We start from the raw sequence: 26,481 nt of genomic DNA, 5'->3' as shown, positions 1-26,481 counted from the left end.
GGGCATGCATGGGGAGCGACCTGCAGTTTAGTATTGCTAGCTTCAGGCCGGAGTGAGTCCAGGGCCCTTGCGCCAGGTGTAATTTGGCCGGGGAGCAGATGACACAGCTCGTGAAGCTTCCATCAGAGTCATGGAGGTAGTTACATTGGGGGCTTTTGGTGGGTCTAAGGGACAAAAGGTCTCGACCAGAGTAGCTCACCCTCCTGGTAGGTCCATCAGGCAGGGGGTATGGCCCTAGGCCCGTACGTGCGCGGACGGGCGCAGACGGGCTTGCCTTAGGCGCGCCTTCGGCGCGCATTCGTCGCGCCCGCTGCGCTCGTCCGCTGCGCGTCCTGGTCATGCACATGATTTATACTGCTTCGGGGGGGGGGGAGGGGCGTGGCCTGCAAGTGGGCGTGGCCTCGGTATCAGCGCGCTGGAGCTGGCGCCAAACAACGGTCCCTGGTGGTCTACCAGCAGCTCGAAATCAGCTGCTTTCAACCCCAGTAAGTGGCAAGTAAATGAGTTTTGTTTAAAAACAACAACAGGTTAGTAGGTGACACAAAAAGATTTTTAAAATGTCCCAGAGCTTCGCTCCCGGCTTCCGCCTCAGGAGCAGCAACACACAGTTACCTGGCGCCTTCAGGTGGCGTCTTAAGAAGGGAATGAGCGGGGGGCGTGGCCTGCAAGTGGGCGTGGCCTCGGTATCAGCGCGCTGGAGCTGGCGCCAAACAACGGTCCCTGGTGGTCTACCAGCAGCTCGAAATCAGCTGCTTTCAACCCCAGTAAGTGGCAAGTAAATGAGTTTTGTTTAAAAACAACAACAGGTTAATAGGTGACACAAAAAGATTTTTAAAATGTCCCAGAGCTTCGCTCCCGGCTTCCGCCTCAGGAGCAGCAACACACAGTACTGTTATACTCTACAAAACCGTTGCAGACTGGCCGCCAGTACAGGAGTCAGACAAACACCAGTATCTGGGAAAACCTGCCAAAAGTCGATCTTGTAACCATGTTCCACAGTATTCAGGACCCAGAGATCCAAAACATACTGATGCCAAATGACAAGGAAATGTCTGATTCTGCCCCCTACAGGCATAGACCCCTCCCGACTGATTGTCAGGTGCCCTTCTTGGCGGACCCCTTAGGAGTAGGGCAGCACGCTTGGGAGAAAATCAAAGCTGGAATCTTCTCCTCTGGACTTACATGACGCTTCAGGGAGGACCTGGAGGACTTATTCCAGGCTCTACAAGAAGACGAAGCACCACCCTCATAAGGCAAGGCATGCTTCTGCTCCTTGAAAGCCTTAGAAATCATGGCGGCAACTGATCCTCGTAGAGAGTCTGACCCTCAAAGGCAAATTTCAGCAAAGCAGCTTTCTCCCCAGGATCAGTCTTCTAAAGCCTGAGCCATAAGGAATGGGGGGTTGCCACCAAGGCCCCCATGGACATGGCCGAAGCTTGAATAATATCGGAAAAATTGTCCATCAGCAGCTTAGCCTGCTGTTCCATGGCGGACAGTAGCTCTGAACACTGAGCCATCCTGCACCGCCATGGTCAACTTGTCAAAATCCTGCACCAAGCACTGAGCAGAATAATCTCACAAGTCATTGTTAGGTGCCTCCCTGGTCCACCACGGAACGTTCCGTTTGTGAGGAGGGAGTAGACACCTAACGGTAGGCAGTTAGTCTGCACTTCCGGCGGACACCAGACTGGGGCAGTCAGCGCTCTAGCAATCACCATAAAAGCTGATGCAGGGCACGATGTGCAGCGGACACGCTTGTGGCCACTCTACAGGCAAGACCACTGTTCAGATAACGCGAGGAGTGCCTGGTAAAGGGCTCCCACTGTAATCTCCTATTTGTTTCCCCCTATGCTTTTTAATTCACTACACCTAGGATAAATGCGCCACTTTTGAAATAGTATCGCTTGCACAGAAACGGTTTGGTATTTCATTTTACCTGCACATGCTGCTCACAAATCATTGTTAGGTGCTACCTGGTCCACCACGGAATGTTCAGTTTGTGTGGAGGGAGTAGACACCTTGGAAGGCAGTCAGTCTGCACTTTCGGCGGACACCAGACTGGGGCAGTCAGCGCTCTAGCAATCATCATAAAAGCTGATGCAGACCACCACTGCCAGGCATACCCCAGATTGGTCCTAAAAATACACACCCCTAAGAGCTACTCCAATGTTGAACTTAGGTGCATCAGAGACAGGCACCAACCTAGCGCATTCCCACTAGTACATGCTCCCATCCCAGAATCCCAGAACGGCCTTTCTCCTGCAGCAATTGCAGATTCCAATGTACAGTGCAAACCAGGTCCCCACCCAAGGCAATCAACACAGCCACACACCACCAAGTCACCAAGCCGACACAAGACAACAGGGTACTGCATGAGCCCTTGCATCTAGCCCATCAAACTAACAGAGACTGGAATTGTTTCTTGGCTAACGTCCGATCCCTACCTAAACATTCCGTGGACATCTGGGTTCTGCTATCCTCCACCCTGCCCCATATCGGGTTTCTGACCGAGGCATGGACCAAGCCCCACTCCAAACCTGATATCGCCATAGCAGAGGGCTACCCCATTCAGAGACAAGACAGACCCCTCAAAGCAGGAGGAGGACTATCAATAATATACAAAGACCCCATTAAAATCTCCATTATTGATCAACAATGCAGTGACACTATGGAGCTACTAATCTTCAGAGCAGACATACATCCTCAACTCTGCTGGAAGGGTGCCCTGGTATATCGGCCTCCTGGGCCCCTATCCAACTTCCCAACTATTGAAACTAATCTCTCCCTATGTGATTTCCACCAAAAACGCCTTACTTCTGGGGGATTTTAATGTGCATGGGGAAAATCCTGGAAACAAAGAAGCCGCAACACTATTAACTGACCTTACCTCCCTTGATTTAAGCAAAGTCAATACTGATCCTACCCATCAGGCCGGACATATGTTAGACTTCATTCTAACTAATTCTCCCAATATAATCTATAAAACCACCAAACCCCTGGAGTGGTCAGATCATTCAATGATCGACTTCGCTATCAGAGGCCGACACGGAGGAAATATAGACAGTGGCACAAAATCACACCACGATGCTTTCAAGAATCTTTCATCCCACCCCTCTATGTGGAATCTGATAGCACAGAAAAACGATTATCTTCCCTAACAACCAACCTTCTAACCACCATAGACCATTTACCGCCTTTAAAGCCCCAATCAAACTCCTGCAAATGCACTCACGCCCCATGGTACTCCCAATTCCCTTAGAACTGAGAAATGCCATTGCAAAAAACTAGAAGGTATTTAGTGCCTCTCACACAAACCCACTAGATAAAAACCGATTCAAAAGCACATTAGCGGGTTTATCATAGAAACTTGAAAACAGCTCGCAAACAACATATTGCTCAACAGATCGATAAAGCAGAAAACTCCTCTCGCACTCTGTTCCAGATACTAAACTCATTCACCAACCCAAGAGCTTGCAATATTGAAGAAGCTCCATCTCAAAGTCTCTGCGACAACATCGCGAACCACCTCTCAGAAAATTGAAAAATATACCCAAAAAATCACCTGTCTCCGCTCGCCACTCAAACCCCCACATAGATTCCCTACTTACCGCAGTCGATTCCCTCACCTTAGAAGTCTTCCCTGCTCTCACTACAACTGAAGGAAAAACAGTCAAATCTGGGACCCCATTAGATCCTCTACCTGCCAAGATCTTTGCCACTTTGTTTAACACTCTTGCCCGGCCTATATGCTCAATACTTAACAGCTCTATTAAAGAAGGCACCCTTCCAACTGAGTGGAAAGCAGCACAGATTATTCCTATAAGAAAAAATCCGAAGGTCCCACCAGAGGACGTCACCAACTACTGCCCCCTCTCTCTGCTCCCCCTATACAGCAAACTTCTAGAAAAACATATAAACAAACATCTATCTGAGTTCATTGAATCCACTAACCGCCTCGACCAATCACAGTCTGGCTTTCGCCCAAAGCACAGTACAGAGTCGACGCTGGTGGAGGTTACTGATCACATCCGAATGGCTGCGGATAGTGGTCGGGCAGTGCTTTTGGTGCTGCTCGACCTGTCTGCAGCCTTCGACACCATATCCCACCAGGTCCTGCTCAAATGCCTTGAGGATATAGGTATCCGGGGTAAAGCTTTGAGCTGGCTGACTGACTTCTTAACCAACAGGACACAAACAATCAACCTCTGTTCCTACCGTTCCCAGACCACTTCAGTCACCAAGGGAGCTCCACAGGGCTCTTGTTTGAACCCCACGTTGTTCAATATCTATGTCACCCCCTTGGCAGGGCTACTGAGGAAAGTAGGCTTCATTCCCATCTCATACGCCGATGACACGCAACTCCTCCTCTCCTTTGACAAATATAACCCACATATACCGGACATCTTCTCGGAAGGGATAAAAGGCATCGCACAGTGGATGACGGATAATTTCCTCCAATTGAACAGTAAAAAATCCAAAGTCATGTTGTTCGGAGAAGCAAAATTGAGATGGTCCCCCAATTCGTGGCTAGGGGAATTAGGACCAGCCCCGCCCCCAAAGCCGACAGTGAAAAACCTAGTAGTGCGAGTTGATCAGAAACGAACGTTAGAGGGAACACGTAAACACCACAGTCAGGACTTGCTTTCATACTCTTGGCATCCTCCGAAGGGTTTTTCCCTTGCTGCCATCAGTAACACGAAAAACTCTAATCCAGGCACTGATTATCAGTTGCCTGGATTATTGCAATGCTCTGCTGATCTCTGCTAAAGAAAAATCCCTAAACAAACTTCAGATAGTTCAGAACACTGCTGCCCACCTAGTGAGCAATGCCCCTCCCAAAACACCCTCAGCTCTACTTCTCCGCAAATTCCACTGGCTCCCAATAAAAAATAGAATTAAATTCAAAATCTGTTGCATGGTGTACAAATCATTACACAACAACCAGCTATCTAGCCCCAAAGTTGGTCAGATATATACCGGCCAGGCCCCTTAGGTCTAGCCATCAAGCACTTTTCTGTACTCCCCGTGTCAAACTGGCACGCACGGGAGGCAAAGCTTTCTCCCATCTAGCCCCCGGTACTGGAACCAACTTCCCATACAGATGCGCCAGTGCACAAATTTCTTAGCCTTCAGGAAACTTCTGAAAACGGAATTGTTCTAGTCCTCCTCGGTATGGCCATAAGCAGTCTCAGCGCAGAGATACCCCGTACAGGGTGATTCAGGCGCTATATAAGACACATAAAATAAAATAAATAAATAGGCTTGCCCTCAAGGCCATGTTCTCAGCAGCAAAGGCTTTCTTAAGACCAGAGTTCACTTTCTTGTCGGTGGCATCGGTCTGGATACAATCCTTTGGCTGAATGGCAACCTTACCGATCAGAGTAGCAAGAATTGAGTTCAACCGCACAGTTTGGGGCAAGGGGTCATCCCCCTCCAACAGATATAGCTTCTGGAGAAAGCGAATGACCTGAACTTTGTCCCCTCTCTACATTCTCTAATCATCTGTAGAACCGGGCCCTGAAAAGGCATTCCAAATTGAGAAGACTACACATACAGGATAAAAAGGGCCCCTCCGTCCTCTCCTTGCTTGAAAAGAGGAAACCCTAAGTTGTCCCATGCATGAGCTAAAACATCCCCCACATCTCATCCCTTGAGACATATTTTCCTCCAGAGAAGGTAGAAGGCCCCTCCCCATTCGAAGGGGACAGCTCAGCTCCAGGACTGACAGTCTGATGTCAGGAAGGACCAACAAGAAATCCAGGACGAGCCTGCAGGACTTTCGAGATGGTCCTGACCCTCCTCCCTTGACATGAGAGGCATATCACCCCAATCATGGCTTTGCACCCGAGGCCTCTCAAGGGGTACTGCAGACCCATCCAATGAGGAGGAGGAGGACACCATGTTATTCCGCTTAAACATACTCTTGCGACCCATGGTAGAAAAATAACCCCATGCCTACACAGCAGCCCAGAAATAGCCCCAGGGAAGCTCAGCATCAAACCGATGAGGCCAAGCCACGATTTCCCCATCCAATCAGGAAAATAATCTAAAATCATAATAAATAAAAAACAGGAAACAACCATTCCTACCGACTTCCAGCCGATCCGGCTGCACCGCGACCGTTACCCAGAAACACAGCCCCAGCTGCACATGGACCACCGTACTCCGTCACGGCGTCCACACACCAGCGCTCCTCCCCTTGATAATGAGTAAACCCAGGAGGCAACTACGTTGCTGGAGAACCGCCGCCCGCTGCTCCACAGAGGCAGAGATCCGCATCTTGAAGACTCCTCAGCACCGCCATGGAGAGGAAACCAGAAGTTAAGTCTCACTTAAGGAGACAAAAAAAAAAGAAACAGGCGGTGGTGAGGCAGGGGGAGTTTTTTATAGGCTGGCCGTGGGTCTGGGGAGAGGCAGAGGGCCTCACGTGTTAAGGAAGGGACGAGAGGTAATATCAAAACTCGTTGACGTGAACTAGGAATGAAAGATCAGGAAACTTGAAGATGATGAATGCAGATACAAGAGCAACATGAGAAATGAGGGAAGACATGTGACTTCCAATGTAGAATAAAATGTAGAGCGCAGGCTTTGTTCTATTGATGCCTGCGGTTTCCTTTCCTTGTGGAAGTAATTATCTTGCTCTAGTCTCTACTAAAAGTATGCTGGCCCCGCCTCCCATTCCTCAGCCGATTAGTGACAGGATCTGAAGCACTTCTGTGGGAGGAGAGAGGAGGTGGCCTATGGTAGTGCATTAAAATGACAGGGGAAGAATCCTGGTGGTCATGATGCCACTCACTCCGCAATCAATTAGGATTTGTAAAGCGCAGCTAATCACCCCAAAGCGTATCCAGGTGTTTGCAGGTCACAGGCTCATTCAAACAGCCAGGTCTTGAGGGCCCTTTGGAATTCGGAAGTGAGGTGATGGTCCGGAGGTACATGGGGAGGCTGTTCCAGAACTTTGCTGCGATTTGGGAGAAGGGGTCCTCCACTTCTATTTCGGTAGATGCGGGAAGTATGGGCAAGTAAAATGGAAGTGAAGTGTAGTCTTCTTTATGGTTGGTGGAAATTCAGGCAGTGGTGGCGGTTCTTAAGGGAAGGCCGAGGACGAGTTTGGCTGTAGCATTCTGAAAGGTCTGAAGGTTCTGTAGAAGTTGTGTGGCAATTCCTACATAGAGGGCATTGTCGTAGTTCTGTCGACTGGTGATGAGGGCGTGTCACTGCGCATCCCATGTGCAGGGGTAACCACTCAAGGATCTTGCGTAACATGCGCAGAGTGAGGAAGCAGGTGGAGGAGATGGCACTGATCTGTGGCTTCATGGTGAGCTTGTCGTCAATTATGATTCTGAGGGGTCTGGCGTGGTCAGAGGAAGTGGGTGCGGGTCCAAGGTTTGATGGCCACCACAAGTCATTCCATGTGTTGCTGCTATTGCCAAAGATCAGTACTTCTGTCTTGTCTGTGTTCAGCTGCAGGCAGTTCTTCATACAGTCTGCACCGTTTGTAATGCATCTGTAGAAGTTGGTTCTGGTTGTGGTGGGGTTCTGGGTGAGTGAGAGGATGAGCCGGGTGTCATCTGCATAGGAAACTATGTTGAGACCGTGGGATCTGATGATGTTGGCTAGCAGGGTCATATGTGCATTGAAGAGCATGGGGCTAGGGACAGTGCCCTGCAGGACACCGCAGGTGATCTCCTTGGGTTTGGAGGTGAAAGGTGGAGGTGGATCCTCTGTGTTCTACTGGTGAGGAAAGAAGTGAGACATTGGAGGGCATCTCCGAGGGTGGCCATGTGGTGGAGTGTTTCAATCAGTATGTAGTGGGATATGGTTCGAAGGCTACCAAGAGGTCAAGGAGGCTCAGAGCTGCTGTTTCTCCTCAGTCCTGGATGGTTCGGATTGCACTGGTGGCTGTGATCAGGGTGGTTTTGGTGCTGCGATTGCTGTGGAAGTCAGTTTGGAAGTTGTTGAGTAGCTGGTTCAGCTCCAGGTGTGTCATGAGTTGCTTGTTTATGATCTTTTCCAATACCTTCATTAGGAATGGGAGCAGGCGTATTGGCCTTTAGTTTTTGAGTTCGCTTGGGTGGGCTGAGGATTTTTGAGTGGTGGTCTGACTTCAATGTGTTTCCAGGTGTTGATAAATCTTGAGGTGGTGATATAGGTGTTGATCAGGGTGATGAGTTCCTAGCCTATCCTTTGGTATCTGAGTTTGAAGATTTGGTGCAGGCATGGGTCTATGGGAGCTCCAGAGTGGATGGACTTCATGGTGGAGGTGGCGTCCTGGGTGGAAAGGAAGTTGCAGGTGGTCAGTCTGTGGTTCACATTGTTTGCAGTACTGGCGCATCTGTTGAGTAAGTCCGTAGGTGTGGGGTGGGGTTCGAGGTTTCTATATATGGTTGCGGTCATGTTGTGGAAGAAGTCGGCAAGGTTGTTGAACAGCTGCAATGGTGTGATGTTTTTTTCGCTGGCAGTTGAGTTGGAGAATTCCTTAATGATTTTGAAAAGTTCCTTGAAGTTGTTGGTGCTGGTTTCGATGTGTGTGGATAGGGCTGTCTTTATTGGCCTCAGCAGGAGGTGGTAGAGGTTGAGGGAGGCCTTGAAGGCTACCCTGTCGAAGGTTTCCCGATGGTGTGCCATCTTCTCTCCATCTGTTTGCTGTCTTGTGTCGCTGTTCTGAGTTCTTAGGTTTACCAGCTAGCATCTTTGGAACATTTTCTCTGGATGTCGCTCTTGATAGGAATGATCCTGCCAGCCCAATTGGTGATCCAGGTGTTGAACTTCTTCCCTCCCTGTTCAAGGTTGGTGGCGGTAGTGGAGTGAGAGGTGTTGAAAGGGTCTGTCTAGCTGGTCTCTGAATTGTTTTTCTACCTACGGTGGAGGGCACTGGTCGTCTTTGGGGCGGCGGCTGGAGATGCTGAAGTGGATGATGGAGTTATCAGTCCATGTGAGTTCTGTACAGTGGCAGCCGGTATGGTACGGGGGTGGCGGAGTGGGTGAGTTGTGAGGGAAAAATAAAAATTCACTTACATGATCGCCACGTATCTCATGTGGTCACTCTTCAACTAGAAAGCACCCAGGCTCACCTAAGCCAATCACAATGCTACAATACAGTGTTGCGATTGGTCTGAGCACCATGGTTAGGCGTTCAGACGGGAAATGTGAGACTGTGCATGTTCTCCACCCAAGCTGTATTGCAGCCTGGGTGGAGAACATGCAAAAAGCACATGACAGTTCGGCCAGACCAAGACGGCTGGCCAAACCATTATGCACACTTTAGAGTGCAGCAACCACTCCTCCACCCGGGCATCACAGAGCCAAGCCCCACCCTGCCCTCCCTGGAGATACTATGGTGTTGGTGGTGCACAGTATTGACTCTTTGTTGACAATGGCAGTTTCTACTCATACTTATTGGTGCAGTCCTGGTGAATGAGTTTATATATGTTGGGGATCATTGTGGCAATGTCTGGGGCGGATGTGGGGTTCAGCCAGGTCTCAGTAAGGAAGATGATGTTGGGTGCAGGGTGGCGATGAGGTACCAGAATTCGGTGGCGTGCTTGCACATCAAGCATATGTTGAGAAGTAAGCAGTGGAGTCGGTGTGTCTCTTCTGGCGTGGTGTAATGAGCGATCGGCGTAATGTTTTGTGGTGTGACGGTGGTCATGTTGGTGCAGGAGAAGGTGCATCTGGTGCAGGAGAAAGACCCTGCTGTAGTGTAGTGTAGTTCCTATTTTCCCAATAGGCCCTGTGCATTGGAATAACATCAACAGTAGTATCGACGTAGAAGTGCGGATCTTCCAGGCCTCCACTGACTATGCTAAACTTAATTGGGTTAGTTACCAACTAGCTCAGAGGTCACTGGAAACTTTCTTCTCTGAATAGGAAGTGATCAGCTTCCCTGGTACAGACAAGAAGGGATTCAGTTTTCCAACAACCGTGCAACATGACAACTTTGCTCCTCAGATAAGAGTCAATCTGTAGAGTCGTGTGAAACAATAGACAGTTATTTTACTCAGTCAGTTGTATTGCAGATTACTTTCACAATATGTAGAGAATAGAGAGACGGGCGTTTTCAATAAAAGGTAACATTTATTGAACAGTCTTTCTTCTCGTACAAGAGAAATGAATTGCCACAATTGCAAGACTTGTTATTATAAAAAGTACGTACAGTAAGATGAGTATTGCGAAATAATACTGTAAAAGCATTGATATGGTTTCTTAGCCATACAATGGTTTAAAATGAATAAAACATATATACATTCATATATACATTAGGCTAAAATACTCAACTGGTGCTTCTAACTACGCCTACCCCAGTGTACATGACCTAAGCCTAATACTTGGGAGGGGAGTAAGTAAGTAGCTGTAAGTTAAGTTGGTTTTGCCAAGGTTTGCTTCAAGAATTCTCCCTAAGGGTTTAGTCAACACCATACCTCTGGAATAGAATGATGGAGGTCTGGTATCTCCTTCAGGAAACTCGATATCCCAGTCACTCGCAAGAGTGGCTTGGAAACGCCGGAGCTGGATTTCTCTGCAGGAGAAAAGACAGCGTCTCTCTCAGTGCGTCGAGGAGGAGGAGGGGCAGCGTCCGTGGGTAGCTTGCATCTGCTGGGCTCTTGCAGGGGACGGCTGTTCAGCTCCTATGTTCACCCCACCATCGTTCGCTAGTTAGCAGCGATAGCAGTAGCGATTGCAGCTATGGTATCATCAGCATAACAGCAGCTTCTTCAGCAGCGATGGCATTGAGGCAGCTAGCAGCATCAGCGAAAAACAGCATTTGCTTAAGGCAACGTTGATAATATTTATACCTGAAAGGTGCCTTGCTTGACGTAAGTTTTTGGACATAAGACGTCAATAAAGATGTCACTAGGAAGTGATCGTCTATCAGTGCTCATTAGAGTTCTATTACTAATCAAAACATAGCAAGCGGGGCTTTCCCAGGTTGCTGAGTTTTTATCTTGTTGAAGAACTCCGTGTTAATCTAGGAATCTTAGATAGTAACTTCTGCTATGTCATTGCACTAATTGGCTGCAAAGGAAGTGGCAGAGGAAGCGATTCTGAAATGTGGCTCTGTTCGTGTGAGGCCAGAGACGAGTTTCTGAATATTGCATTTGATCGGTTATGCCAATATAGGGAATAAATGGATTTATAGCCGTATAGGGGCATAAGGTCACATTATCGATCAGGGTCCTAGATTAGAACGCGACAGTAGAGTGCAGTGCAGCGTGGCAGTAGTGTTCACTGGGTCATTCAGTGTTCAGGGCATGGAGCATGGTGGAGTTGTATCTGCAGGTGGGCTGGGTACCAGGGTTCCAGGTGCTAGGAGCAGTCCGGGCATGGACGGGCACAGACTAGCTTGCCTTTGGCGCGCCAGCAGCGTAGCCACGCTGCAGCCTCCATTAAATAGCTCCAGGAAGGAGGGAGGGGTGAAGGGAAGTGGTGGGCAGGGTTAGGGGAGACAATGGTAATAAATAGCATGTTTATCATGGTGCTTTCAAGCATATTGTTTATGACAAGTGTGTTATTTCTTGAAGCACTAAAGTTGTAACCAAGAGCAGATAGCCAGAAAAGGAGCATGGTAAGTTAGATCAATGCAGTGCTACAGAAATCAGAAGCCATCTTGCATTGTTGTCTCCTTCACTCAGAGTTTGTTGTTCCTCATTTAAGTCACAATTTTCCACTGTCCCTCCTGGTTGACTGCTGATTTGAGCAAACAGGGCGTGGTGGCCCTTAGACACGCCCACCACAATATGAGGGTGGAGTTTATTTTCTCAACAGGGCACAGGGCAACAGAATGCATACCAGGGAGACAGATTACAATCTTCCTCTAATGACGGAGGTGAGTAAGAGGAAACTTGGAGTAACAGAATTACCAGTGTATCATGTGAACATCTCCTCCCCTTTATAGCAGTAGTGTGTTTGGTTTCAAAACTGTAGATAAATACGGTCTTTGGTACTTTAGAAAATATCCCGTTTTTTTAAAGTAGAATGACAAAGCGCCCTTGTGAGCTAACAAACCTTGGTTAATTCGGAGGGCTGATATGGGGGAAGACCCAGGAGCGAACCACGATGAGCAAATTATGGACAGTGACAACCAGTGTGAGATACTCACATGCTGATGAGCCTGGTGACCATCGTCCCAAAGTGGTCAAAGATGAAGCCATTGGGCAGGGTCATGAAGCTGTTGAGGAAGGAGGCGATGGTGAAGATCAGGGAGAAACGTTCATCTTGTGCGCTGCAGTCTGTGGAGGGGAGAAAGCCATAGTGGACGGGAAGAGATGAGGACATGGGATAGAAGAACAGAAAACAGAGGCAGTCAGGGATAGGATAGAGACACCAGGTGCAAGTGAAAGAGTGGACGAGATGGGAAAAAAGGAAGAGAGGAAGGAGATGTATTGAGTTAGAAAGAGGTAGAGGTAAGAGACAGATGAATAGCAAAAAGCAAGGAGAAAAGGTACGAGCAGGTAGAAAGGAGGTGAGAGAGAATGCCACATTGAGGGGGAAGAAAGAGAGAGGGGATATTCAGTTAACCTGGAACAGGCAACGCAGACAGAAAAACCACATTGCTGAAAATAATTGAAACAAATTCAAGAAAAAAGTGGTAATAGAAGGTCCCAGTCTGGACCATAGTTACTACTGTGAAATGTTCAAAATTATCACACGCAGCGTAATTACTCGCCATTCTCAGCAAAATCTGTACAGTGAGCTCACAGGAATAGTTGTAACTGAATACCTATATAGCTCTTACTACCCCTGATGAGTCACTGAAGCACTTTACAGTGAGTAGCACTCTATTCCAGAACTCAAGATTAGTGGTTAATCCAGTGGTAATTGATGTTTATTGCGATTAGTCAAGTGCTCTCAAGAAAATATTGCATGCATTTACTCCAGTTACTTTGTGATAGATTATACTAATACCAGTTAGTTGGGATTCTTATTGGGAAGTATGGGGTTAATGTGATTTGTCGGTGAGGTGGAAAGACTGACTGAGATTAGGTAATGTTAGGTTGTATGGATAGGAGTTTAAAAGGAGAGTTTGTGATCTTTGAACTGAGGTGTCAGTTAATTGAAGAATTACAATAAGAAGGAGTGAGGCAGGAGGGCGTGAGAGGAGGCTATTACACAAAACAGAAGATATGCAAAGGTAAGAAGAGAGCCACTCGTAAGAAAGAAAGGCGAGGAATCAAGTGGGGGCGAGTCAAGGTCAAATGATCTTTCAGGGTTTTAAGAGTATAGTGTGAGAGGCTTTCTGAGTTAGCAAGCAATTGGAGAATGTAAGCTGTAGAAAGAAACATTATACGTAGTGCTTTATATCCGGGGCAGACAGTTTACACATGTAGTTCCGAGTGTATACATCATTTAAATATTAAAAGCCCTAGGCTGTTGTGTTCTGAGCCTAGGACAACACTTAAAAATATCTATTTGGTTTTCTTAGTTTCGTACATGATACAGCACACAGTGTATGAAGGAACAAACACACCCAGCTGTAATTATTAAACTGGGAAGACATGCACACACCCACACACACCCGTTCAAATAAAGCAGGCAGCAACATGACATTTCCAAGGATACGAAGAAAGACAATAATAGTTATGACAACACCCCGTGCAGCAATTTTTTTATGTCAAGGGAGTCGCAGCTTTCGAAGGAAGGTGTATGTCGTAATGACTCAACCACCTGCCCAACCTTATGAAATTTGCACTGGCACACGCGGCTCTTGTGGGGTAAAGGCAAAGGCTAGATACAAGTTATGAGAAAATGCCATCTTTCTTGCATGGTATGTCCCCATTTTTGCTGAATTGCTGATGTACTTTGACTGCGTGTGCCCTGGGTTCCTGCCAATCAGGTACCCAGGGCCTGTGTTCCTTCCCTAAAACTGCATTGAAGCCTAAACCCAATTGGCATCTCTGGCCACATCTCAGTCCCTGGTAAATGGTACCCTAGGTACCCAGGGCACTGTGACCAGAGAAGGCCCCGAAGGGCTGCAGCACTTATTGTGCCACCCTTAGAAGCCCTGTACCCTGACACACACACACACACTGCCTTTGCAGGCTGAGTGTCTTGGTGCAGAACTAGACAGAGTCAACATGGCACACATCCCTGTGTGCCATGCCCACAAACACACTGCCCTGGCATACCTCAGTAACCCCTCTAGCTGGGTGCACTATGCCAGTGGTGTGGGCACAGGTGCAGGAGCCCTGTGCCCCTACAGTACCCAGAGCCATTCCAGGGCACTGTAAGTGCAGTGATGCCATTAAGAGTATATGGTGCTGGGAGGTTGTCATTACGAACTCCACAGCACCATAATGGCTACACTGAAGACTGAGAAGTTTGGTATCAAACTTCTCAGCACATAAAACCCGTACTGATGCCAGTGTGGTATTTTATGTAAAATGCACGGCAGAGGGCAACTTAGAGTTGCCCCCTGAAACTAACCCACGACCGGTGTCCGGACTGAGAGGCTGCCTAGGCTGCCACGCAGCAGACATGTTGCTGGAGGTGGAGAGCCTCCTGCTCTCCTGGGCCTGCAACAATGCACATCCCGGGGTGAGGTGCTAGGTCTACTCCCCCAGGATGGGCAGGGGAGGCTTCAAAGGCATGCTACCTTTGCTGTACTCATGAACTGGTCCCCACCAGTTCTGGCCCCTACTCTGGCGGGAAGACCGGCAGGAAAACCTAAGTGGGGAAAGGGGGTGTGCCAGCCTCTGCCAACCCCACCACTCAGGTGGGGAGGCGAGGTGACCGCCATCTTGAGGATGGAGAGCCCTACCCAATCAGGACTAGGCTTTTGCCCCCCTCCCACTGGAGAGTGTCAGGATAGGGGGTGTACTCACCCCAGGAAAGGGACATATTGGTCCCTGACCTTTCCCTACCTGTAACGCCCCTAAACTTAGTATTTAGGGGCACCCTGAACCTTCCTTTCTCAGATCCCAATTCCGAAACAAGAAGAAGAAAAAGAAGAAAAAAGACCTGTCATGCAGCTGCTAACAAGAGGACACCAACTGACTTGGCCCCAGCCCTACCGGCCTGTTGAACCTTGAACCTGCTCCTGCAAAATCCTGGCGTCTCCTGCGGTCTGCAACCTCGAAAACCCCGGAGGACCGGACTGCCTTGCTAATCCAAAGACTGGGACTCCCACGAGCAGTGGTTCTGCTCAAACTGCAACAACCCCTGGTGTCAGCCAGGAACCGCGAATCCAGCACACTCTGCACCTGCCGAGTCCGGCCTGTGCCTGAGTGAACAAAGACCAGGAGGACGTCCCCCCCAGCGACTGTGACCCAGAATCCAGCACGCAAGGACCCGCCTAAACGCTCCTGACGACGCTGCAGCCTCACAACAAGGGACCCCTACAACCGCGACCAGCTAAGGGTAAGATTTCCAGACACCAAAAGACACCCCTGCTCCCAGCGCCCCACGGCCCCCAGTGCCCAACTCCGGGGTGGCTACCTAACCTACAGCTTCCCAACTTACCTCTCAAAGTGGTGGTCGCACCTGAAGAATCTCCGTCCCCGTGCTTGCAGCCTTTGTTCGTCTTGCAGCTATCCCGTTGAAATACATTGGGCGGCCGACGGCCCAAAAGCACCCTGCACCCAGCAGCCCGAGTGCCACTGGAAGTGCAGCATCTGTCCTATTCTACTTCCCCACTTGCCCTGTGTAAGTGACCAGGAGCTCAGCTCCCACAGCCGCGTGGCCTGCCTGCTAGCAGCCACCAACCAAAGACCCCCTACCCGCCATTGGCTAACATTGAGCCTACTCACTCTGCACCCGGCTGCCCCTGTACCGCTGAGGGTGTAATGACTGTACCTACCTGAACCTGGGGGACCCCCGAGTCTAACCCCAGAACCTTAACTCTGCCAGTCTAGTACTTACCCAAAGACTGATAACTTGATTTTCTCCATAGGGTAACATTGGCTGGTTTTCACTTGAAAATTCTTCCAAGTGTTGAGTTTTGCAACTTTGAAATATTTCTTAAAAATCATCCGATCAACGAAAACGAAATTACTTACCTGTTACCAGGAGAGATCCCAGTGCTGGATCTTTGTGCCCAGCACTGTCCCTAAAAAGTAATTACAACTGTGACTTTCTGATAACCGGACTTCCTCCCATAGGATAACATGGCCTGGTTTTTACCAGAAATTGTTCCAAGTGTCGATTTTCAAAACATACAAATAATCCTTAAAAATCGCCTGTGTATAAAAAAAATTCTTTCAACTGTTTACAGGAAATGCACCAGGGCTGAATCCAGGATCCAGCCCTGAGTAAGAAAAACATTCATAAAGTGATTTTATTGCATTTGCTAAAAACTTCACATTGAGCTCAATGTTATAATTGTGTTTAACTTGTGTTGCATATTGCAACAACTGTATCTATTGCATTCTAAAGTCTATTGCTATTTGAAAGTATTCAATTGCAACATCTTATTCTGAGAAAGTATTTTTTACCTACTTGTGGTTCCAAAATAAAAAACTATATTTTTATATACAAAACAATTGGCCTAGAGTTCAGTTCTTGAGTGTGTGAGACCATTTGCTGACTGAGTGTGTACAACAAATGCTTTACACTGTCCTCTGATACTGCCTTACTGCTCGACCAAGTTAGCACTTTATAGAGTAAGGTTATATCTAACTTCAACTCCTGCCAAACCTCTGGGGACTGTGAGCTCTGTGCACACTGTACCTTACTTTGGTGCAGTGTATACAGAGCCACTTTCTTACACAAGTTATTTGATCAATATTGGTTATACATTTAAAGCTACAGGTTCATATAAGAGAGCATCTGTAGAAGTGCAAAATAAAGTACACTCTAATTGATATATACACAGGACCATATGTGAATATATTTCTCAAATGAAGTGTATTATTCAAATTACTAAGACTCTACTTATTCTTTCTTTTGTTTACATGTTCAATATATAGCGAAGTTATTTAGATGTTTTTGTGTAATTTACGTAGTTATGAACATATCCCCTTTGGACATATAATTGTGTTCATGTACATGTTATTTATAGATCTGTGATTGTGCATCATTATATTGTATATGTAAATTAACAATGATCATAACATCAACAAAAAAAAAATGATTATATTTTTTGATACTGACCTAAAAAACTAAAAATTCCTTTTAGTAATTTGAATAATAAAAACTTCTCTTGAGAAAAATATTCACATATGGTCATGTGTATATATCTATTAGAGTCTACTTTATTTTGCACTTTTACAGATTGTCTTATATGAATCTGTAGCTTGAAATGTGTAACCAATATTGATCAAATAACTTGTATCTAGCCGTTGCCTTTACCCCATGTGTAACTTTCCCTACAAATAGCAGGTTCTATTGTTTTTGTAGGGGTCCGCTTCTTACCAAAACACACGCTGCTCTTGTACATGACCCTCTCAGCTGGCATGTGTAGGTCCATCCCTCTCTTCCATTCCTGCAAAGTCGGGGCTTCAGGCACCCCCCAGTAAGGTGTCATGTCTCGCTTGGCCAGCACCAGCTCCAAGTTGTGCTCTGGCGATGTCCACATCCCTTGGTACACCCAGCAGGACGTATTTGGGATCAAGAGGAATGGTTTCGTCCACCACGTGTTCACGCCCCCTTAACACCTGCGACCACTACATCTCAACGGCCGGGCAACTCCAGTGCATGTGAATATTGGAGCCCCTCGCTCATTCATATCGAAGACAGTCTGGGGAGGCCACCTTTCCCATACATTGTAGGCGGGTTCCTGTGATAAACCCAATGGAGGTTGTTAAGCTGTACCAGGCGCAGGCCAGATTGTATCGCCACCTCTCTCGGTTGCATCAGGGCCGCTCCCAGGTCTCCCATTTCCAAGCATCACCTTTCGACCAATTTGGCCAGTTTATCCGGCCTGTGGTTATTGAGCGTTTTATATGTGAGGGAGATACCCTTTGGATAGGACTCTTCTAGTAGCAGCCTGGCCTCCAGTGGGGCGAATTCAAAGTAGGGCCTGCATCTCTAAGCCCTCCACCTGCCAGGCATGTCTCAGCTGGGCATATAGTAGGAATTGATTGCAATGCATTGAGTAATCGCGCCAAAGAGACGCAAAAGGCACCAGAGCACCCCCTTCCAGGAGATCTCCTATACCGGAGAACCTCAGTAAGTCTCAAACTCCGGATACCCTAAGTTTTCCAATCTCCTTCAGCCACACACACTCACAAAGCGGCACATCACTCATGTAACCCTTCTCACCCAGTCCATGCCACTAGCGGTCCTCCTCCAGGCCTTCATTGGCAACTGCGTAGCCGCAGTAATCGCTGGACGTCCTTCCCCTGTACAGGATGGAGGTGTGAGTGACTAACATACTGTGTTCTAGTCTTTAGGTAGAGGGATCCTGCGGGGCGAACGACCAGATCTTTTATTTTTTATTTTATGAGTTTTATATAGCGCTAGCCAGAGCCAAAGGCATCGTAGCCTCAGGGAGCAGGTAATAGGAATCCTGCATGGCGTTCAATAGTTTTCGGAGTGCATTAATTTTGAAAATGGCTGCCCTCCCCAACAGGGTGTGGGGCAATGGATGCCACCTCTTCACATCATCCTGGAAAGTCTGCATCACTCTCCCCAAACTTCTAGAAAAGCACTGCTCCTGGCGAGCCGTCACATAGATGCCCAGATACTGAAAGCCTTCAATCACCGCCCGGAGCATTTGAGGAAGACTGCTGAGGTCCAAAGGACTGGAGGGATGACAGAGCACCTACTTATTCCAGTTACTGTGATAGCCCGAGTGAGCCCCATAGGACTCAAAAGTGCAAAGAACTGTAGGGATGGTAGTCTCTGGTTCAGTGACGTAGGACAAAATGTCATTGGCATAGAGATTGTTTCCTCCACCCCAGTCATGGCAGAGACTTTAAATACCCGAATGTCTGGGTGGGAGCAAATCATGAGTTCGATAGTGAAGGCGAACAACAAGAGGGAAAGGGGGCAACTCCGACAGATAACTCACTCTACTGAAAATGCAGACGAGAGAATCCCATTCACACGGACAGCCATTGTAGGGTCCTGCTACAGCAGAGAGATCCATTACCTAAAGCGGGCCAAAACAAATGCCTTTTCGCGTCCAATGCTAGGAAGACATGGGGATTCCATCTAGAGCAACCTCTGACAACCAATTATGAAGGCACAGAAGATTGAGTCTAATTGGTCCCTAGGGATAAGAAGGACAATCACCTTCAGGAATCTTGAGGCCAGAATGGTGGCCAGCACTTTCATCTCAATATTTAACAAGGAGATTGGGCAATAGAAGGCGCAGACATATTGCTGCGTACTGTGCTTATGAATCGCCACAACGGCTGCACACTGTGGGTCTAGCTGTAGCATACCACGGTCTGTTGCCGCCATAAAATGTCAAGCATACAGGAAATCTGAGTATCTTTTGAAGAATTCCACTGTGAGGCCATTCGGCCCGGCATCTTTCCTGCTTTCAGTTTTTATTGGTCTCCTAGACTTCCTCCTGGGGGGAAAATCCTTTACCACGCAGTCATTACCACGATCTGCCTTTACAAACGCAGTCACTACCCAGACAGCGACGTTACTAAATGTTCCTTTACCACGCAAGTCGTTACAACGACTTGCTTTAGAGGCGCGTTATTGGACAAGTGTTGGAGTTTAAATCCAACACCTTTCCTACTATGGCGTAGGCTGGAGTTGGAATAGTAAGTTACACTATTCCAGAGTCCAACGCCCCCCTCCCCCAGGCAAGTCGATGTAATGACTTGTGTGATAAAGGAACATGCGGTAATGTCACATTCGGGGGTAGAGACTGCTTTGTAAAGGCATGCGTGGTAAAAGCATGTAGGGTTCTGTAATACATCCCCTTCAGGGTGAAATCATTATCAAGTGCCCTGCGATTGTCTAAGGGCACCACTGGCAGATGCAGCTTCGCCAGATATTTAGCTGTACGGGGTACATTCGCCAGCGAACAGGCCTCATAGACCGAGAAATACTAGCTGGTAAAGGCCTCTGCAAGGGCTACGTCAGTCGAGCGGGGGTTCGCCATCTCATCCGTGATGGTGTGTATCCAGCGGGATGCTGTCTCCCATTTACTAAGCCAGGCAAGCAACATGTCACCTTGGCCGCCGCGTCATAAAGATGACGCTGTGTAGCCAGCAGTTGTCAGCGGACCTCCTTTGTGGCCAACCCTTGATATTCTCTTCGGAGTACCTCAAGAGAACGCACAGTCTGGGGGTCAGTTTCAGCTCCCGGAAAAAGCTCAAAGGCCACAATCCAACGTTCCAGGCACTCTATCTCCGCCAACTTCCTGCGCTCTTTGTGGGCCAAAACATTCTGCGCCTTATCCCCGAGTACCATCTTATAGGCCTCCCAGAGAACCATCACTGAGCCAACCGTCCCCTTATTTTCTTGAAATTACACCTTCCGATCAATCACGCTTGTTCGCAACCTCCGCATCTTTCAGTTCTCATTCATTCAGCCTCCAACTCGCTCCTTGAGGATGGCCTTTGCCCTCCATTGTAATCCAAAGGGGGTGTGATCCAACAGGCGTTGAGTGAGGTATTCCGCTTGGAGGACCGCAGTCCCCTCTTACGCTGGTACAAAGAGGTAGTTCAGCCGGGAGAAGACCTTATGAACCCAGAAGAAGTAGGAGTAAGCCCTTCCCCATGGGTGATGTGGTCTCCACAAATTACAGAGGCCCAGGGAATCTGCATATCCCCCAAAGGTATGACCCTGGCCGGGGCACCTGCCACGCTCGAGGGATCCAAAGCAGGGAGCATGAGGTCATTGAAATTTCCTCCCATGATATGTACCACTGAATCGGCCTCCAAGAGCATGGCAGCTACCTGGTCTAGGACTGCTGCTGAAGTCGGGTGGGGGGGTGCATAGATATTGATCCAGGTAGGAGACGCCCTTCCCCACTGACTGTGTAATCCCACATATATTCCATTGCGGTCTATCCATGTTCTCGATTCATTGGACGGAGGGTTCTTCTTAACCAGTATTGCCACTCCGCTCGAGCCAGAGGTGCACCCTACATACACCAGTACCAGGAAGGCCCCTCTACCCAGGAAGCAACACTGTGTCCCCGATGTCAGACTGCAGATGCCATTTGTAATGCGAGACCAGGCCACGCTTTACCTTACTGCCTAACCCATTGACATTCCAAGACAGAGTAACGTGGGACATCTGGTATCCTATCCTGTGTCATACGGTGGCAGCATTGGCAGACTCTCCCCGACCCCTCTGGGAAGGTCAGCATTGCCTTGCTTTCTGCACGAATTGCAAAATACCCCCTTCAAGGTCCCAGACTCCTATTTTATTAAGGTTGAGAGAGCAGTGCAGAACCTGTTATGGGACTGGAAGACACCACACATCACACACCAGAAACTGAAGAGGGGGTGGTAAGATGGGTGGTTGCCCTGCCTGATCTTAAACTATGTTACTGGGCGTCTCAACTGACTGTAGTCAATAGGTGGGTCCAAGGCCCACAAACCGAACCAAGCTATCAAACAGATAGATGGCTAATTGTATTGTACTGTAATTGCATTTATATAGTGCTTACAACCCCTGACGAGGCGTCGAAGCGCTTTTTCGGCGGGTAGCACGCTACTCCGGGGCCCACAGAGGGTTAGTGTTGAATTACTATAGTGAAACATGCAAATACATTTTAAGTGGTGGATAGGTTAGTCAGTTATTTGGATTTGGAATGATAGCAGAAGGATAGAGTAGGACAAAGGTTAGTATTTATTTATCGCTCGCTTGTTGACGCATGCTATTCAGGGAGCCTATAAAGGATTAGTGGTGAATTAATATGGTGAAATACAAGGTAATTTCAGTGGTGGATATTAGTCTGTTACTTGGAGTGAGAAGGATAGCGGATGGATAAAAGGGGAAGAAAGATTTGCATTCATATAGCACTTGTTACCCATAATGGGTGTTGAAGCGCTTTTTTGGCGAGTAGCACGCCACTCCGGAACCCATAAAGGATTAGTGTAGTATAAATATGAAGTAATTTGAGTAGTAGATATGTTATTCAGTTATTTGGGCAGTATATTAGTATAGTTGCATATGGAATATGTAATTTGAGAAGTGAACATGTTAGACTGTTAATTTTGATAGAAAAAGGATAGTGGAGGGATAAAAGAGTGAAGGATTTTTTTTTTTTAAATGAGGAAAAGGGCAGCATTTCTGGCCCTAGTCCCGACCAGTCTCGAACAGGCCCAAACAGGCAACTACCCTTGTCCTCTCCACCCATAACAGGCCCAAACAGGCAACTACCCTTGTCCTCTCCACCCTTAGCCATGACGGCTGGGCTGAGACGCCCTAAGCCTGGCATTTTTTGTAGCCCTAGTAATCAGGTGACCTTTTCAGCCAATGTGAACCCTAGCCCTAACACTATCCAATCACAACACTAGCCCTAACATCTAGAACCAATAGGAGACCAGGACCTTGCAGCCAATCTTAGCCCTAGTCCAAGCACCCAATCAGTTCAAAAACCCTGATCTCTACGTCCAATAAAGGCCTTAGCCCTACCACTAGTCCCAACTCAAGTCCAAGCAGCCAATGGTACAGGTAGCCCTAGTCCCTACTTCCAATAGAAAGCCTAACCCTACTCTTAGTCCCACAACTGATCCAACAACCAATCACACCAGAAGCACTAAATAGCTACTTCCAATTAAAGGTCTAACCCTAGCCCTAGTCCCACCCTACTCCCAACAACCAATAACATAGGAAGCCCTAGTCCCTACTTCCTATAGAAATCCGAACCCTAGCCCTAGTCCCAACCCTGCAATGATTGAATCACAGACCGAGAAACCAATCAGAACCCTCAAATACCCAAGCAATGAGGACATTAACCCTAACCCGATAGAAACACCAGATACAACCATCAATCAGTGTACACATGAGCCAACCACCAGAACACCATATAAGGTCCCAGCAACCTCAGACAAGGTTTGCTGGCCAGGGAGTTGGAAGCTGCTTGCTGCTGTTCAGAATCTCCTAGGAGACAGACAACCTCAATCCGCAACTTTGGACTTCAGCAGGTAAAGGCTTCACTAACTCGAAATCTAACAATAAAGTTTGAATAAAGCTTTACTCCCCCTGCTGGTCAAAAAACGAAGTGCACAGGCCCCAGTAAATACAGTTTAACCCCTTCCATGCTGGTGACGAACCCCAGCCGTCATGCACTACGGTGCTCGTGTGCTGATGACGGCTGGGGTTCGTCATGGCCCGCCCGTGTTCGTCCGGCGGCCGCACACGGGGAAAATCGCGGCCGCACGGAAGGGGTTAAACAGCTCACAGAAGCACCCTCCGATATAGAAAATCCCTGTTGCTGGGGGTGGGGGGGGATGGGGGGGGGGGGTGCTGGCCTCACTGGCTTGTGAACACAAAATGGTGGCTGGGGTGCACTGTTTGAGCACACAGGCCTAAGCACAGAGATAAGGAGAAATTTGGAGGGAAAACAGATTTGTCACCAAGGGATGAGAGGGACAAACTACAGAGGTTGGACTGCAAATCCCACAATTCAACACTAAATGAAGGCAATCATGGGCAGAGAAAACCACACATTTAAAACACAACACAGGTGATAAAATATGCAATTACAGGCAGGCTAAAACTACAATTTTTAACTGTAACAACCACAGGCATAGACAGTAAACACAGAAAGTGAAAATCGTTTTTTAAACAACTTTTTGTCTTGGGAAGAGACAGCACTAGTCTGTCTCCTTACCACTTCCTGGACTCTGCTCACTGCAATCTGGGGCACATGTGGGCTGCATATCGTAGAGCCCTCTATAACAACCCTAAACACCCACACCTCACAGGACCCACGACCCACATCATAGAAACCTGACACCAAGTCAACAAAAACTAGGCTGGTACAAGACAATAACACAAGCAACACGACTCTGGGAGTCAGAGTGGCTTGGTAGACTGAGCTCCTACCCCGGGTTTGACAAATGGGAATTAATTGGCATCTTATCAGTGGGGGATGGGCTGATCTCATTTGCTAAACTGCAGAAGGAATATCCCTGGATTGCCTCCTCCCGAGATCCAGCACCTTGAAACGTACTAAGAGAGTTAACCCCTCCCCCTGGTACACCCCCGAACTGAATCTCCTACAGAAGGAATGCAAGAGAAATGAACGCTCTTGGAGGAAAGACAAGACTGCAGACAAAAAAGGCATATTTCGTGCCTCCATAAAAACTTACAAACGGGAGTTCCACAAAACCAAGATCGCATTCTACGAAGATAGAATTAAAAACTCCTTCTGCTCTGCCCAAGAAACTTTCGCCATTTTTAAAGAACTCCTTCAGGCTCCAGACCCCCCGGCGAAACCCCTGGACCCTATAGCCGCCGAAAGTAAATGCATTAAACTGGCCACTTTCTTTGACGAGAAAATCCAAAAAATTCTCGCGTCCCCACCCCCTTGGACGCCGTCCACACGGATGGGGACCCTTCCATCTCTCCCCACTACCTCACTCATCCCACTGATGCCCTCTCACCCCTTCTTGATACTTTCGGCCCAGTATCCACGGAAGAGGTAGCCGCGACGCTGGCCACAATTAAAAGTGGCTCCCCCAGCGACCCTGCCCCTCTTCGCTTCCTGAAAAAAGTGTCCAGCACTATTATCCCTCCTCTCACGTCCCTCATCAATACCTCCCTTACACAGGGAGTAGTCCCCCCCAGCTGGAAAGCGGCGGTGGTCAAAGGTCTTTTGAAAAAACCTTCATTGGACCCCCAGGACCTAGCCAACTACAGGCCAATCTCCCTCCTCCCTGGAAACAGTAAAGTCACTGAGAAGCTAGTGAATAAAAAACTATCACTATTCCTAGAGAGTAACAACATACTCAGGAACTCCCAGACTGGTTTCCGTCCAGGTCAGGGCACCGACACCGCCCTCCTAGCGGCAGTGGAGAAGGCCAGAAGCATTCTGGACACAGGAGGATCAGTGGCAGTGATCCTCCTTGACCTCAGTGCGGCCTTCGACACTGTAAATCACCAGATCTTAACCCAGCGACTGAGACATTGGAGTAAGGGGCCTGGCCTTGAAGTGGCTCATATCTTTCCTAGAGGGTCGCTCCTTCCAAGTCTGGGAGAAGGACAGCCACTCCCCCGCGATCCCCCTCCGCTGTGGAGTGCCGCAGGGCTCATCTTTGAGCCCTACGTTATTCAACGTTTACATGTCTCCGTTGGAGGAATTGGTCACCCCGTTCGGCGTTTCTATCATCAATTACGCCGACGATACCCAGCTGGTGGTGACCCTCTCACACCCTCACCAAGATCCATCCGATCTTCACAGCTGTCTCACCGAAATTCACAGCTGGATGAACATCTCAGCGCTGAAGCTGAATGGGTCTAAGACCGAAATCCTGCTGCTTGGACATAAGGGGCCCTCCTTGCCGCCTAACATCTGGCCAGAATGTATAGGTGACCCCCCTGCCCCCAGAGAGGAGGTTAAGAGCCTGGGCGTATGGCTCGAAAAGGATCTGAGCTTCAGAACTCAGGCCAAAAAGACAGCAGGAATATGTTTTGGACTCCTCAGGGCATGCAGGAAGGTCTTCCCCCTGCTCCCTGCCACCTCCCGGAAACTATTGATCCAGGGCCTCATCTTGGCGAGGCTAGATTACAGCAATGCAATCTACCTGGCTGCCCCAGAAGCAACATTCAATACCCTGCAGAGAATCCAAAACGCCGCGGCCCGTCTACTCACTAACACCCCAGCCAGATCTTCGGCAAAGCCAGCGCTGAAGCTTCTTCACTGGCTCCCTGTCAGAGAAAGGGTTGCTTTCAAAGCCCTCTGTCTGGCCCACAAACTTCTCAATAACAAAGGACAACCCATCCTTAATGATTTCATCATTCCCTACAAAGCGACAAGAGCTCTTCGATCAAGCGAAGAGAACCTCATCACCGTCCTCAGAGTCAAAAAAGCTCGGTCTGGTGGACGCCGCTTCTCGGTACACACTGCCAAACATTGGAACAGTCTCCCCCGGGGACTAAGAACCGAATCAAACCTCCTTCAGTTCAGGAAGGCTCTGAAAACTCTTCTCTTCCCCTGATTCCTTTCCCTTCCGCTGCTGTTCCCTCCCGAATTCAGGTTCAAGCGCTGGGATGCTCTAGGGTTACTACGCGCTCTACAAAAACCTTAAATAATAAAATAAATAAATATCAATTGGCACAATCTGAAACTCCGGTATCTGCAAACCAGTCACGCCCTTAACCGCTTCCATGCTCGTGACGGAACCGCTCCGTCACGAGCCTCGGTTGAGCTGTGCTCATGACGGAGCGGTTCCGTCATGGCCCGCTCGGCGTGCCTGCACGGCGCTGATTTCGCGCCTGCGCGGCGCGTTCTATTGAGCGGGCGGGGCCATGACGGAACCGCTCCGTCATGAGCACAGCTCAACCGAGGCTCGCGACCGAGCGGTTCCGTCATGAGCATGTGAGCGCCGCTCGGCCTCTTCTCCCCCCTAGCGCTGCGGCGGAATTGCTGCCGCAGCGAAGGGGTTAAGGCTGCCATTA

The 26,481-nt window shown here is 48.5% G+C and overlaps 1 protein-coding gene across 1 annotated transcript in view; it reads right to left on the bottom strand.

The window, feature by feature from the left end:
• The window catches only part of LOC147736607 (equilibrative nucleobase transporter 1-like), a 569,280-nt gene that overhangs the window by 436,706 nt on the left and 106,093 nt on the right, over nt 1-26,481 (bottom strand). Inside the window, exon 2 of the mRNA XM_086953785.1 lies at nt 12,101-12,230. Within this exon, the coding sequence (XP_086809911.1) occupies nt 12,101-12,230 (130 nt within the window). The remainder of the gene's footprint in view (nt 1-12,100; nt 12,231-26,481) is intronic.

The sequence above is a fragment of the Lissotriton vulgaris genome, chromosome 1_2 (genome assembly GCF_964263255.1).
Source record: "Lissotriton vulgaris chromosome 1_2, aLisVul1.2, whole genome shotgun sequence".
Classification (NCBI taxonomy): Eukaryota; Metazoa; Chordata; class Amphibia; order Caudata; family Salamandridae; genus Lissotriton; species Lissotriton vulgaris.
Note: the sequence above shows the minus strand (reverse complement) of the source record. Positions and strands in the feature narration are given on the sequence as shown.